Below are 15,945 nucleotides of genomic sequence, written 5' to 3'. Positions count from 1 at the left end.
TTCCCTCTCTCTTCCACTCTCTCTAAAAATCAATGGAAAAATAACCCCGAGTGAGAATTTTTAAAAAAACACCTGAAAGCAGAATATACTGTTTACTATTTTCCAAAATATGTAAGCAGGGACTCTCCACTAGCAGAGTAGGAAAACATGCCCATATCTCCAAAGGAGAAAAGGTATCACATGAAAACTACATTGAATATGATTCTCTAATCAACTAGAGAAAACAAAGGTCTATAAAATCAAACTCAATGGGAAACCTATGCAAAAACAAAACCAAAACCAAAACCACCACTTGCAACACAAGCCAAGCCCAAAGGCTTAGAAAAAGAGGTCCAGAGCCAGAGGCTGGCAGGGTTGTCACAGCCACCACCACCCCTACATGCTGATTCACCAAGAAACCTGATTAGAATTTGGTTTGTCTTCAGAGATTGTACTCATCTGCCAAACCAAGTATTCTGGTCTACTTGATACCTGTTGCCTTTCACTATAAATTAATAGGCATTTTGCTTAATATGAGTCCATCTGAGAGAGAGGTCAATTCTCAAATGACAGATTCACTTTCAGTATCTCCCAAGGCTATGGGCCAAACTGTGATAAGGAAATCTTACCGAGAGGACTTCTGGTTACCAGATAGAGAGAGGGCTTATCCTGAAGGCACTCCAGCCTCACTTCAAGCCTCGCTACTGAAATAAAGCAAGCACTTTTTCTTTTACCAAAAAATTAAGGTATGATTGCAAACAAGGAGTACAATTCATTAATATTTTTATTTTGAGTCGTAATCCATTATTACTTCAAAAAAGATCCACTTCAGAAAACATCCAATGGATGTTGACTTACCATTAAAAGTAAGTCATCAATGTTTGATTTATAATACAGAATACACAATAAATTATATTTACATGCAATTACTAGACTATCACACACAAGGTAAAAAAATACAGTATTTTTATGTACATTTTTTTAAGATTTACATTTTCATATACAATTTATAAAATTTAAAAATTCTCTGTACAGAATTTCATGTGTACAGAGTTTATAAGTCCCCTATTCTTATGGCTGTACCACCATACAGATATGCTCAAAACTGTAACACTACACACACTTAAGTTTTCTTTTTTTTTTTTTTACTTTATATTCAATCTTGGCACCCATACACTAATACCATTATTTTTGAAATGTGAATTACAAAGGAAGTAAAATGTAATCATGCAGACTTTTTTTAATATATGAAAATGAGATAAAATGTGCTACTTGATCAACATTTACCAATTCCACAGTTACCTAGTTCTGATCAACCTTCTGCACTGCTTTAACACAGGTGCATGCAAAACTATCAGATTATGGATTGTTTTAGTAACATTAAAATAATACTACGGTCTGAGAATACTTAGGCATTAGGAATGCAATTACCTAATGACCATAGCCTGTTGATTATTTCTGCTTTGGCAGAAACCTCAACTAACACATTACATACTAAAATTTACAGATATGGCAACATTGTAATTCCCAAGTTTATAGAGTCTGCATCAGATAAGTGATTATTTAAAAAAAAAGAAACAAAGAAAGTGTTTGACATTTAAGAGTACACTAGTATTCTCTGTTCTGAGAATGGGGGTAGGGGAGTGATTTAAGATAAACCATTAAAGGTTTATCCATTTTCCCTGCTAAGGAAGTACTGGCCCACTCCCAATCTGTTTAAATAAAGACACCTGAAGGCTTTATAAAAAGTTTAAGATTACCTATACTATTCATCTTCAAAAATTCTTGAAAAGTAATAAAATTGAAGGTATCAAGACCTTTCCTCCTCCCCCAAGTAGCTAAAGATCAACGAGAAAAATAAAGTGCCAATGTCTAAAGTATTGTTACTTGTTCAAGAGTCACTAACCCATTTGATGGCTTAGGATTAAATATGAAAATAGGCCAGATCTGATCTGAATAATAAATAGAAAGTAGGTATATTCCAGTCTATGCAGTTCCTGCCTAGATGGGGGTTGGACCAGAGAACTACCTACTCCCCCATTTATTGCTTGGAAACCTGTACACACACTTTAAATTCTGACACAGAACAGAAGGATTTCTAAGATGGAAAGCACAGTGTCTGTGCCACTTTGAAGTTGAAAAAGAAAGTGCACTCTTGATCACTGGAAGGAGAGCTACTAAGACTCTCTTCTCCACAACTCATATCTTCACAGGAGTCCTCACTAAAGAGAAAAGGAGAGACAAAGCAAAGTCCATTATTTTAAATATACTTAAATAAAATAAAACTGCTAAACAAGTATCTATAGTCTCAGAATTTTTATATTCAAAATTTAAGCTTTACAGTGAGAAAATTTAACTTATAAGGACTTCCTAAACTGAATTCTATCATAATCTCCTTAGAAAATACAGATTTTCTTAACAGGTTTCAACAAATTACTATTTGCCAAGCTATTATTCTTGTACCAATAACTCTATCATCAATTAATTGTACAATTTTAAGTAAGTTAGATCCAATAAATGCAGGCTAAGGACAACATATCTCCTATGGCATGATTTCGCCATCTTTCTTGCATTAATAATTGCATCATTAATACTTTTAATATCCAACCAAAAAACCAATAAGCTATGAAATGGAACTTCTGGTCCTTTATCCCTACCATATAAAACAATCTAACTTAATAAAAGACAATGGCATTTGACAAAACTGTAAAAATATCTACAGAATTCTCCTCCCTTTGGGGGGGGGGTTCCTTCCCCCCCCCCCCCCCCCCAGGCACTTTAACCACAGCCTCTTCCCACAGACCATATTAGGAATTCATACTAACACTGAAAAGCCGAGAATGCTGTTTCACTTTTTAAAAAAACTAAACTATATTTCAAAGAGCAAAGGAAATGGGAAACAACCAGTTTTTTAAAGGGGAGGAGCGAAACGTCAGTGGAAAGACAACATACTGTTTAATCTAATACATGGAACCTAAAAACGAAAAAAACAGAACTCATAAATTCACAAATACAGAGAACAGATTGGTAGTTGGGAAAAAGAGGGGTTTGGTGGGTAAAAATGGTCAAAAGGTACAAACTTCCAGTTATAAATCTTGGGAATATAATGTACAACATGGTGTTTTGTTTGTTTTTAATAAGAAAAATGGGGGCCCTGGCTGGTGTGGCTCGGTTGGGCATTGTCCCATGCACCAAAAGGTTGCTGGTTCGATCACGGGTCAGTGCACATGTTCAGGATGTGGGCTCAATTCCCAGTAGGGGGTGTGCAGGAGGCAGCCCATCGATGTTCCACTCTCTTCTCTCTTCCTCTCTCTCTAAAAGTAAATAAACTATTAAAAAAGGAGGGAGGGGAAGCACACTTCTAAATTATTAGCCTATTTTAATAATTAACTGTTTCTGGCTAATTTTCTCACCTGAAGAAAAGATGCTATTAGACTAGGGACTTTCTCTGATGCCTTATAATATTCCCGGGTCCCATTTTGAGTATATTTTGTCTGGGAAGTCTAATCAGTTAAGGAATCTGCTTACCTTTCACTTTCATCAAAACAACCCCCCTCTGGTATTGTTGGCAGCTCAGGGACACTATAGTAGCTGTTGTGGAGATTCTGGGCTGTGCGCCTTGAAACAATCCAAACCAATTTCTTAAGATCTGGTTTGCAACATTCAGGAGAAGAATATTCAGCGAGGCATTTAGAAACTAACTCCCTCCAGTAAATGAATTCAGTGTCATTAACCTGAAAAAAATATTTTAATCAAGAGGTTAAAATAGTGGTTCCCAAGCCTTGCTGTACCTTGGAATCACCCTACACTCCTTAAAAGAATACTGATGCCTGGCTCCCACCCCAGATATTCTTATTTAATCGATGTAGGGTATAACCTGGGAATCAAAAAATTTTTTAAAGCTCTCCAGGTGATACTAGTGCAGTGATGGCGAACCTATGACACGCGTGTCAGAGGTGACACGTGAACTCATTTTTTTGGTTGATTTTTCTTTGTTAAATGGCATTTAAATATATAAAATAACTATCAAACATGTAAGTCTTTGTTTTACTATGGTTGCAAATATCAAAAAATTTCTAAATGTGACACGGCACCAGAGTTAAGTTAGGGTTTTTCAAAATGCTGACACGCCGAGCTCAAAAGGTTCGTGTGAAGTCAAAATTGGGTAATCACTGGTTTAGGAGATGAGCACCAAAGGTATAGATAATTTACATAGGATTCAATACATAGAAAGTTTTGCCTATTAAGAAAATACAGAGACCTAAAAACATTTGTCTGTTACTAAATCAATTATTAAGTATATTCTTTAACAGTCCCAATGCAAAGGAAATTATTAATTTAGGTTTCTGTAACAAAGCATTTTTGATTGCTAAAAATATGCATTTACACTAAGATACCAGATATATGCTAATGGAGAAGTTAGCAGTATGACAGAAGAGGAATTTCCCCAAAAGGGCGTAGTTTCTCCACAACCAGGGAGTGCCCCAGTTTATTTCAAGGAATCAATTTTCACTGAAGGTATTTCCAGATAAATTATAAATGGTTTACATTAAAACTAATAAATTCCTGACTAAAACACAAGCTAGAAGTTATCTGTTAAAAACAAAATACTTCACAAATACTTTTAGCACAAACAGAAGACAATTTTATATCATCTTGGCCACCATTCCAGCTACATCTTAACCCCCCTGCATTCTGGCTTCTACCACTCCCTTCTCATTCTACTAACATCATCTCCTAGGTATCCAATGACCTCCTTCAATTCCCATTATAATGGGCCTCTCATCAAAATTCAATCCTCTTGGCTACCTTCTTCTTGAAAACCTCTTCCCAACCCGATAGTGCTCTTACCTGTCAGGCGTACCTTCCTTCACGTGGCTCCTAATGGTGAAACTGCCAACACTGAAAGCCCAACCAACACAATTTCAACCAACCTCTAAGCAAAAGACTCCAAGTTTCTTAAGGCTTTATTATTTCATGAGAAATTTCAACTCTTGATCTCCAACTATGATTTATTTTGAGTTTGTGTGTGTGTGTGTGTGTGTTTTAAATATATTTTATTGATTTTTTACAGAGAGGAAGGGAGAGGGATAGAGAGTTAGAAACATCAATGAGAGACAAACATCGATCAGCTGCCTCCTGCACACCCCCTACTGAGGATGTGCCCACAACTAAGGTACATGCCCTTGACCAGAATCAAACCTGGGACCTTTCAGTCTGCAGGCTGATGCTCTATCCACTGAGCCAAACGGGTCAGGGCTATCTTGAGTTTTTATTCCAGACTGCTAAATACCTGCTAGACATCTACCACCTGGAAGGTAAAAATCATACTTCTTTGATCACAAGTTAACTTCTCTCAAATTTCCTCCAATGGTACCAACATTCTCTCCATCATTTGTTCCAAATATTGATCATTTGTGGCTCCTTGCCTCATTCCATGCTTGACTTCCAAAACCACTCAAGTTAGATATTCTCACAGCTTCTTGTGACTATCACCTAGACATTCTATCTACAAGCCTACCCTAAAGTAATTCCCAAACCTTCTATAGTCCACCAGCTTCCTGGCTATAATAAGCCTTTGCTGCCCAAACTATCACTAAGATTCTTTTGGTCCACACCTTCCCAGTCATAGTGCCTCTCCTGTCTTACCTTACCCTTCTGCTAACAAAACCCAAAGTACTCCCTTCGTTCAGTATTATCTGGCACTGACACAGAATAAATGACAGAACATACCACTACATGTTAAGTTCCATATATCTCCAACTAGACTGTAAGTCTAAGAAAAGGGACTGTGCCTTTAGTTGTTTTACACCTTTATGACTGCCAAAAACGTATTGGGCTGGCCTAAGGAGTTTAAAAAGAAAAACGAAGCTAATGTTATTTTGGAAATGCTACTAGTGGGATGAATCAGGCCTAAAGATGTAATGGGATGCCATCAGTGTATTTAGTAAGTCTACTTCCTAGTGTGTATTTTAGAACAGACCATTGTACCAATTTGCAAGAATACTACAGAAGGGACATCTGAATGCAGAAAGAAGCTAGGCTAAGGACAGGATTCCCTTCCAGTTTAATACTGTCTGGGTCAAAACTGCATTTTGAGAACTTCAACACTTGAGATATTTTTAAAAATGAGTGTAAAAGTTAAGAGCCCCATAAAGTATTACTTAATGTTTAAGTCACCACAGGGAAAAAAAACAAAGTGAAATATTAGGAAGAAAACTTGCTTTAAAGAATAAGAACTGAATATATTTACCTTGGAATGTTTTTTAACAAGCAGAAGAATTTCCAATAATTCAATGGATTTCAAAGTTTCTACTTCCAAATTGAGAAGGCACAAAGCTAATACAGATGGCTACAAGAAAAAAAAAGTCTTAAGTAAAACAAACATTTTTTAATTCAAAACAGAAACTGTGAATCATATATAAGCAAGAAATTGACTTACTTTTGCTTTTGAAAAGGTAAGTCGGCAGTTGCAAGCTTTCAGCTGAGCTTCTAGTTTATCAAGATTCAGTATTTCTTTCCTATACAATGAAAAGAAAAAACAATGTATTTATTTACTAAACTTCCAAAGATTTAAACAATTTTAAGGACTTGCCATTAAAAAGTTTGGAGGAAGTAAAACTATAAACTTCACTGGCATTCTACTTCTTTATTGTTAGCTATAGCAATCTAAAGTATAAAATTTTTATTTTTAATCCCACTGACCTTTCTGAAGTCTGACAAAATACTATAGTATGGTATAAGTGCAAAAAGTTTAAGGCAGTAGTAGCTTCCAATTCATAGTGCAATTTTTCTGAAATTATTTTTTCCATCCGTTTTATGTCAGAGGCAGTACATTTGCATTGACTAATCCGGATTACATCATGAGTGGATGGAATATTGCATTCTTCTTCAACTATTCTAGCAGCCAGCAAAAAACAACAGACTCCAATGCAAGACAAATGTTTAGGTTTCACCTAAAAAACAAAAAAACAAAAGTCTTCTTCTAACAATTGTTACTTGATTTAGCAAAGCAGACACTTCAGAATACTGTAGTAATGCCCCTACTTTTAAGACAGAACACAAACAAGCTGCATCCCTGTACTTTTCCTTACCCACAATTATATTTAGTCATTTTCACAATTTAAACTGTCTTAACCTTCCTTTAAAATAAAAGGCATTTTGGGCATTTAAATTACTTAAATGCAGATAAAAATAATTAAATACAAGTTCAAAAGCCAAGTTTCTAACACTGCCTATACTTTGTCTTTCAAACTCATGAAATTCATAAAAGTACATTCTCTCCCAAAATATCATGAAGCTTTCAACTCCTAGAAAATAAACTACTTCTTTGGATATAAAAATAACATATCCACTTATCTTTTAATCTTCTTATCTACTTATCTCTAAGAAATCATCCCATACTTCAATGCAACTTTGCCCAAGAGAAATATTGCATCAGCTGTGCAGTGAAGCATATGTAAAAGCTGCCATGGGCAGATGGCTGCCCTTTTCTTTTCAGTGCCCTAAAAACTGACCCAGCAGCTGACAGCATCCTATTGGCAGAAAAATCACATTTCTCTAACAGTTGCTGGTAATTGTTAGTAAGACTGTGGCTCCCTGCTTCGAGCAGACTTATAGGAGAGGCAGTTGGTCACCTTCAATAGACTGTTATACTTCCACTTATGTTTCAGTATTATAAACATCTAGGCTCCAACAAAAACATGATGGGAGATGAAAACCTTACAGCAAGGACTGTATACATACTGGTATATAGAGACTACCTAAAAAACAGTAGTCTTCACTATGTTAAATCTTCAAAGGGAAGGCATGTAAGACGTACAGCAAAACCTAACTTAAAATACAATACACTTAATTTTGTAGTCTCTTAATCTGACACTAAAGATCATAGTTCCAATTACTAAAAGTGTTTATGTATGGTGACATAAGTACATTCATTTGCCAAATATTTATCGAACCCTCCTATGCTGACCATTGTAGTAGGCACTGGGTATAGAAAAATGAAGATTTATAAAAAATTATTAAATACCTTCATAAGAGCCAAGAATCTGTCCAAAATATTGACAGCCAGGACAAAAGTTTCAGTGCAAGATCCAAAAAAGTTGGTTAAACTCCTTAAGTCTTCTACTTTGGCATTTCTCAATCTTGGACACAAAGTGTTATCATTCTGCAATGAAAACAAAGAGCCCAAGTTTATTATTTTCTTAGAACTAAATGGATCATACGCACAGATTCAATTCAAATAAGGTAATTTTTTCCCATAACCTTCGAGAATATGGGGGAAAGGGTAATATGTAACTAAAGCAATACACTTCTTCCGCTACAAAACGTGTAAATATCATTGCTTTTTAAAAATGTACATCTCAAAAGAATTAGGCAGTTCACCAAACGAACTGGCGCCACCCGTCCAGAGGGTCACAGCGAATATAGTTCAATTCCCTGTAATGGACACAGATGGTCACTTGCTTGCTTTAGGGGCTTTTGTTGTCTGTCTGTTTATTAGCTATTTGAGAACCTGCAGTAAGCGTTTCACAGGCAAAGGGCATTTCCACAAGGGAACTGCTGGATGCCCAGGGAGCCTCCCACCCGAAGCGGAGGCCGGAGCGCCACCTCTGAAGAAACACTCCTCCGGAGTCAGCATCACTCTCCTTCTTGCTAAGACACAAACGCTTGACCCGGGGTAAGATGTATCTTCGTCCTCCAGGGAGCCCAACGTGGGTCTTAAGAAACCTGCCCGTCTTCCGTCTGGACTCCACTCCACAACCACAGAAAAGTTATCCTCTCGGCAGCTGCAGCAAGTCCCCGGGCGACTTACCTCCGAGGTAGCCTCGATCAAGCTCAGCCCTTTCTCTCGCGGTTGGAACCGCGGTTCCTGCTCCAAGTAGAGGTTCAACAATCCGAAGAGCTGGACCCCTTCCCGACCTGCCAGGTGCTCGGCCCCCAAATCCTTCATCTGCAGCGAAGACAGCACACGGTTACGGCGTACCCTCGGGGAGGCGGGGATGGGGGGCAGGGGGAAAGGGCAGGAAATACCTCCAGCGAGAGGCGCCCGGGCGAGCACACACCTGGGGAGAGCGAGCCGCGGAGGGGCCCGTCCGGTCCCCGGCGCGATCCTACCGCCCCACCGGGGGTGTGGCACGGGGCGGGGCGCGGTGACGTCGGCCGGCCAGTCTGGGTCGGCCCGGCCCGGGCCGGTTCGCTACCAGGAAAATGACCCCGGGCGGCGGTGTCCCGAGGGCCCGCCCCACCTGAAGCCGGGGGGAGCGGGGTCCCTCCCCGGTGGGATGCCCCGGGCACAGCTCCGGCCGCGGGTCCCGGGGTGCCAGCTTTGCACAATAGGGGGGCAGGGAGAGCAAGTCTCGCGACCGAACAAAGAACCGGAGGGAGGAGACTCCGGAGCCCCGCCCCGCCCTCCCCTCCTGGGGGCCCGGCCGCGGAGCCCCTCGAGCTGGACTCCAGCCCGAGCCTGCCCCGTCCGCGACGGCGGCGCCCGTGGCACCCGAGGGGTCAAGACCCAGCGGGAGACAAAAGCCCAGCCCACCCGCGTCCCGACAACAGCGGTCCGTCCACGGATGCCCCGGTTCCGCAACTGTGCGGGGCCCCGGGCTGTCAATTCAAGAAGCACCACCCCAGCGAACCCCGGTGACAAAACGGGGGGTGCGGGGAGGCGCACCAAAGGACTGTCCGGAGCCTCCCGGACGCTCCGTGCATCCCACCAGCATCTGCCCCAGTCCGGCGCCCGCTGCCCCGAAGCTGGAGCTGGGGCCGGACCGGAGTCGCTCCCGGGGCTGAGGGCTGGGCACCCCGCCCCCGCCGAGTCCCGGCCGCGAACAAAGAAACCCGGGCAGGAGCACTCACCGTGCCGGAGACGCGCTCCCCCGACGGGGACTGGGTGCGGCGGGGCGTCCGGACCTGTCTCCGCGGACCCGCCGCCTCAGCGGAGGCCCGGGACCCGCATCCGACCCCTCCCCCCCGTCACCGCCGCCCTACAGCCCCGGCTTCATTCTGCTCCCAGCGCGCCCACCCGCCAGGGGCGCAGCGCCCACCCCGCCAGCCCCGAGCCTCCACGGGCACCGCCGCCACGGCCGACGCGAAGCCCAACCAAACCCCTTGTTTTTGTTTGGGGCTCTCCAGGCCCCCAAGGGGCGGGGCACGTGACTCGCCGCGGAGGGATTCTTCGCTTCTCAACAGGATTTGAAAAATAGTCCCGCCTCTCAGCCGCGGTCCCCAGCGGGTTAGGGGGCCTCCGAGGCTCGCCTTTGCTTTCCCGAGCCACTGCTCCCCCTCGGTTCCTGGGCGGAGGGTGGAATGTGGGCGTCGGCTTTATTCTGCGATAGACCCGGTGGGGGAAGAAAGGGAGAGACAGGGTTGAAGCGCGGAAGGAGATCCTTTCTGGCCGCTTTGCACCTTTTAAAGGTCCCCGATTTGTTTTGTTTCCTCTGTTTTGAAAAATCCGCCCAAAGTGGCCGGCTCTCTGATTGGATGCTGGCCGAATGCCAAGGACCTGCTTCACTCTCGAATCTAGATTGGCTGACTGATTCGTCTTGGAGGCCTCTGATTGGCTTTCGCCGTCTTCTGCGCCTCAGTCTTCCGTGGGGCCTTAGCAACGCTGGAGTCTGGAATGCGCATGCCCGGCGGAGGGGGGCCCCCGGCTCTGGAGGAATGCGTGGGCCTGGGCCTGGGGTCCGCGCTTCCGCCCGCCCCGGGGAGGGCCACGCTCGGCTCTGAGCCTGGACGGCTGCCGGGGCTGCAGGAGCTGCAGGTCCTAGGGGAGCGTTCTCTACGTTTCTTCTTTATTTTGTCGTGCGGGTCCGTTTTGCGATAACCAATCAAGTTGGTATAGAATTTTCAGGATGCTTATTGAAATATTGACAAGTAACATGCAATCACTTTGGTATTTGCTTTAAAGTTTCTCCGACCAAGAGGGAAAAAAAAAGGAGAGAAGAGAGGTGCAACGAGGTTGCACAAAGTTCAGAGTTGTTAAAGGTGGGCGATAGATAGGTGCAAGAGGGTTTCTACTCGGGTGTCCTTGGAAATTTTTCCGTAATAAAAAATACATGTTCAGTGAGGGGGCCGTAAAAAAAAAATGTACCGGTGCACATTGACAAGGGCACATAAACGCGTCATCATTGTAATTGTGTACCCCCAGAGGTGGTAATTGCGCTGCTGTTTTAATGAAGGCTCCGAGAGGTTCTTGGTCACCCATAAATTACCATTTATTGTCCATTATGATTAGCGTTATTAAAAGGTGACACCTCTCCTGAGGCGGTGCAGAAAGCAAAGCAAAGGAGCCTGGAGACATTTGCACACGGGATATCTTGGGGGGATGTGAGAGACGTCCCTTCAACATCGATAGTAAATTCTCTTTATTTTCTCCCTCTTCCGTTCTCCACCGCCGTCAGCCAAACACACAAATCAGAAGATAGCCCGTTCTGAGTTCTAATCTGAATACTCAGAAAGCCCCTAGGAACAGAGTCCTCTTTTCTGCTCTCCTGCCTGTTTCCTGTGAATTGTCTCATTATTTGTAAAATAGGAGAAGTCACATCAGACAGCAGCAGCTTTCTCCTCTTTCCCGAGCGGCGAAGGAATTTTAGGAATAGATCCCTTTGCCTGTGAGCTGGAACTAGACGCAGACATCTGGAGCTCAGAGCAGCTGGGGGAAGGGGAGCTCAAGAGCTAATCCTCTTACTTCAGAGACGTGGGGCCTAGTTCAGGGTTTGGGGAAATAAATAAAATTACATTAAAAGACTGCTTTTAAGGGATTTACAGCTTGCGTGGTTTTGTTCAATACTCGTTTGATCTTTTAAACATTGTTAAAACTCTTATTTGACACAAACCTCTTGCTGGAAATCTGTGCTGAAAAACATACATGAGGGCCTGCAACCAAGATGGAAAATAGAGCTAAGATTAGAATTACATAGAGGAGGCCTCCTTGTACAGTATGAAGAGGCTCAGTGGACAGAGTCCAGAGAGAGACAGAAAGCAGCTGGATGGAAAACATGAGAGAAAACAGTTTGTGACCAAAACATGAAGGAAGGAGATGGGGACTTTTTTTTCAAGTAGGAGGGCCAAGATAGAAAAGGAACATAAGGTATGAAATAAGTGATGTGAAAGAAGAAATTAAAATTACGTGGTAGAAGATTTCTAAAATAATAACGTATCAGACAAAAAGGAAGAGATGATGTAAAAGTTGTCCTTTGTTTGGTTCACTAAATGTTACAAAGTTATACAAAATATATACTGCATGCTGCATAGCTAGTATTTTATATATCCTTTCACAGGCAGCCAGCCTCTGGCATGGTGAGCAGTTCTCTTAAGAGTAAGACAAGAAAGTTTTGCAAATGGTGTTGAATTTCCTGCTCCTGGCAGGCCCTGTTCAGTACAGAAAAGATTAGTTAAATTGTCCAGTATGAAGCCCTTTATGCACTTTTGTCCATTTATCTTTTTAAGGTAAAGAAAAGCAATCATTAAAAAATATTGGTCCAGCCCGGCCAGTGTGGCTCAGTGATTGAGCGTCGACCTCTGAACCAGGAGATTACGGTTTGATTCCCGGTCAGGGCACCTGCCCAGGTTGTGGGCTTGATTCCCAGTGTAGGTTGTACAGGAGGCAGCCGATCAATGATTCTCTCTCATCATTGATGTTTCTATTGTTCCCTCCCTCTCTCTTCCTCTCTGAAATCAATAAAAATATATTAAAACATAAAAAAATAAATCTCTTAAAAGTAAAAAGAAAAAATAGTGGTTCAGTAGTTACATCATCCTTTTTATTTCTTTCCCCAAACAGTTCTTTTTAACAATTATGATATTTTGGGGGTAGTAAATGATGCTGGTTTTCTCATTTTACTCTGCTGATTTTTATTTATTTTTAATATATTTTTAATTTTTTAAATGTTTCAATTTTTTAAAATGACAGTCTTTCTCTAGGCTCTATTGTCTGTCCTTACCACTTTTGCTTACTGTGCTGCAGCTCTAGGTGTTATTTATTAAATAAGCATTTACCCTTAGGCTAATCTGCCTTTACCTGTCAACTACCTTTCTGTCTTCCCTAAGTTTTCTTGAGGGCAACTTCCCTGCAACATACACACATACAAAATAGAGGATCAGAAACTTGGCAGTCCCCAGAAAGGACTTTGAGGGGATTTATCCTATATAATAAAAGCCTAATATGCAAATTGTCCCCTCGGGAGTTCCACTAAGAGTTCAACCGCTCGCTATGACGTGCACTGACCACCAGGGGACCGCGCAAAACATGGCAGGCGTTGGCGACAAGGCACTGTCAGTAGGCAGCAGTGGAGGTGCTGCTGGCCCCAACAAGAGCAGGACCATGGCGGGATGGTGGAGCAGGTGAGCGGGCGGTACCAAGTCAAGGTGGGTGCGAATGGGGGCCCAATCCCCCGCCCATCACCTCACAGACTCACCCCATAAACAGCAACCAGCAGTGGCGGCGGGGGGGGCGGGACCACCACCCGGCTCCTAGGCACTGAGGGAACTGGGAAGGGGGGGAGGGGAGGCACCCTGATCAATTGCCCCACAGGCAGGATGGTGGAGCAGGTGAAGGGGCAGTGCCAGGCCAAGGCAGGGTGCCAGGCGGGGCTGCGGGACTGCGGGACTCCAAGGTTGGGAGTGCATGCTGGGGCTGTGAGTCTGGGAGCGTGAGCTGGGGCCTGATCCCCTCAGGCCACCTCAAGAGACCTCACTTGTGCACAAATTTGTGCACCGAGCCTCTAGTTTCATTATAAGATACTTGGTCTGCAGCACAGTGATAGGGGTGCAGCAGGATTGGGTGATACTCTGCCCCCAATAACTCTGTGAAGGCCTGACAGTGACCCTGTTGTCCTCAGTGACATCTGAGACTATGAAACAGAAGGTGGGCACAGAGCAGGAAACAAACAGCGCACACCCACAGAGGAGAAAACAATGCCTTCTTTCAGCGAATTCTGACTCTGAGGAGTGTCCTTCAATCTACTCACACTCCTGCTTCTAGCTAGAAGAGAAAATAGGGCATTCCCAAAGGCTGCTACAGTGCTCCCTCAATGCTTTGTACTCGGCTTCCCTGAACTTCATGAGGCATCAAAGCTCCCTCACAACTTTCCAGAGATATCTTTCTCCTCTCAGGTGGTAGTTTTAGGCAATAAATCCTATCTTTTCATTCAACAGACATTGAGTGAATCCACACTAGATGCCAGGCATGGTACTAGGCCTCAGGGATACAAAACTAGAAAAATAAAACACAGTCCCAGAATGTACCCTGGTATCTCTGCGGTGTAGGGCAAAAGCTCTAGCAGAGGGATCAGAATGCCTGAAGTTGAGTCCCAGCTTTCCAACTCACTAGAGATGATAGTACCTTGAGTACCTTGAATAATTTGTTGCTTGGAGCCTCAGCTTTCTAATCTGAAAAAGCAAACAAACAAACAAATGGGGGGGGGGGGTCCCCCTGGGGGTAGTTGTCTCTACTTCACGTGTAAAGATAAATGCAAACATTCGTAACGGTGCTTTTACTTATGTACACCTGGGCTGTTAGGCTTTGACAGAGCTGTGACTTCAAGGAGGGAAAAAAGGGATCGTCCTGACCTCTCAGAGGAATCTGATACAAAGCAGCCCAGAAAGGAAAGAACCTCTGGATCGAGGCTGGTAAAGCTGACCTGAGCCCACCTCCACCTTTCCCTGTACTGTTTCTGGCTCCCTGCCTGGGCTGTTTTCTGTCAGTAAGGGTGGTTTGCCACCCACACTTCCTGCTTAGATTAACGTTGCTAACAGAACCTGCACAGGAAACAGGACTATGTTGGAGGGTGAGGAACAGGAAAGGCATAACCCTAACCCAGGGTGCCATCTTGAAGTGATTCAGATTTTTCAACTAAGAACTCATTTTTTAAATCTGAACTTCAAAGAATGAGACAATTTACCTGCAAAACCAATCCCTTTCTTCCAGCAATCGGTGAACATCTCATATATACTTCTTTCTGACTTACTCCTGGACAAGTCCTCAAATCTGATGAAATTAGCAAATCCAACATTTTACAATGTTATATATATACTAGAGGCCTGGCGCACGAAATTGGTGTGCGGGTACGGTCTCTAGGCCTGGCCTGCAATCAGGGCCATCTTCCCCAGCTGCCTGCAGCCAACCCCACCCCCCGCCGCCACCCACCCCCGGTTCCCCGTTCACCATCCAGTGATTGGTGCCTGATGGCTGGGGGAAGGGACCGAGAGGTCAGCTATTCCCGCCCACTCACTGGCCCCCTCCCCCGCCACAGGTGGCCATCAGGCAATCAGAGCCTGCCGGCCGGGGAAAGGAACCAAGAGGTAGTCAGTGCGCCTCATAGTGACTGGTCCAGCAGTCGTTCTGGTCATTCTGCCGTTAGGGTCAATTTGCATATTACCCTTTTATTATATAGGATTGTTGCTGCTGCTGCTCTTGTTAATGATGGAACATCCTGTATCTTTCCCAGGAGAGCTTATATTTATCTGTGCAAGGGTTAGTGATACTCACAGCACAGTTAATTCCCACATATGGACGTGCTCAGCTTTGGAATTATGGGAATTATCCACACTGCTGCAGAGCTAAGTGAATGACCACAGCAGGAGTTTTGCCAGCCAGCCAGCTGAGCCCCTCCCACTTCTACTAGACTTGCAAGTAAATTAGATTTATGCAAACTCTCTCTGAAACCTGGGAACTCAATGCTCATTAGACTCTGTGGCCCAATTCGTTACTTCAGTATCCAGAGCTTTTTCTGTTATGCTAAAAATCAACTGAGATCATGGAGTAGCTCTGAAATGGTGTGGAAAGACGGGCAAAGAAGCGTGCAACTAAGGGTATGACGGTTTCTGAAATCAGCTGATTATCTCAAAATGATGGGTCTGAGCCAAAGCAAATATGCTTTAAGTGGCCCAGACTGGGACGCTGTACATTATTATTTACATAACACATTCTTCGTTTATGATGTGTTCCAGCACATTCTTCGTTTA

At 43.5% G+C, this 15,945-nt stretch overlaps 1 protein-coding gene across 4 annotated transcripts; it reads right to left on the bottom strand.

The window, feature by feature from the left end:
* Nucleotides 1-745: 745 nt before the first annotated feature.
* On the bottom strand, nt 746-9,860 carry CCNG2 (cyclin G2). 4 transcript variants are annotated; one of them, XM_006084514.3, is made up of 8 exons: nt 9,838-9,860; nt 8,795-8,932; nt 8,009-8,146; nt 6,685-6,935; nt 6,422-6,500; nt 6,233-6,331; nt 3,508-3,713; nt 746-2,201 (listed from the first exon to the last, which is right to left on the bottom strand). In XM_006084514.3, exons 2-8 carry the CDS (start codon nt 8,930-8,932, stop codon nt 2,078-2,080), a joined length of 1,035 nt encoding a protein of 344 aa, XP_006084576.1. In that variant the 5' UTR covers nt 9,838-9,860; the 3' UTR covers nt 746-2,077. The 4 variants fall into 4 exon arrangements, with proteins under 4 accessions (XP_006084576.1, XP_023606077.1, XP_006084577.1 ...); XM_023750309.1 differs by lacking the exon at nt 9,838-9,860 and adding an exon at nt 9,653-9,811; XM_006084515.3 differs by lacking the exon at nt 9,838-9,860 and adding an exon at nt 9,013-9,372.
* Between the last annotated feature and the right edge of the window lie 6,085 nt (nt 9,861-15,945).

The sequence above is a fragment of the Myotis lucifugus genome, unplaced genomic scaffold (assembly GCF_000147115.1).
Source record: "Myotis lucifugus unplaced genomic scaffold, Myoluc2.0 scaffold_12, whole genome shotgun sequence".
Lineage (NCBI taxonomy): Eukaryota > Metazoa > Chordata > Mammalia > Chiroptera > Vespertilionidae > Myotis > Myotis lucifugus.
This window is presented reverse-complemented; position numbering and strand designations above follow the sequence as displayed.

Bases quoted from the DNA above. Each gene is read 5' to 3' on its own strand.
- CCNG2 (XM_006084514.3), bottom strand. From the start codon at position 8,932: ATGAAGGATTTGGGGGCCGAGCACCTGGCAGGTCGGGAAGGGGTCCAG. The intron at 8,147-8,794 runs GTAAGTCGCCCG...TTTTCATTGCAG, and splicing joins TGATCGAGGCTACCTCGGAG to AATGATAACACTTTGTGTCC. The intron at 6,501-6,684 runs GTCAGTGGGATT...TTCATTGTATAG, and splicing joins TTTTGTCAGACTTCAGAAAG to GAAAGAAATACTGAATCTTG.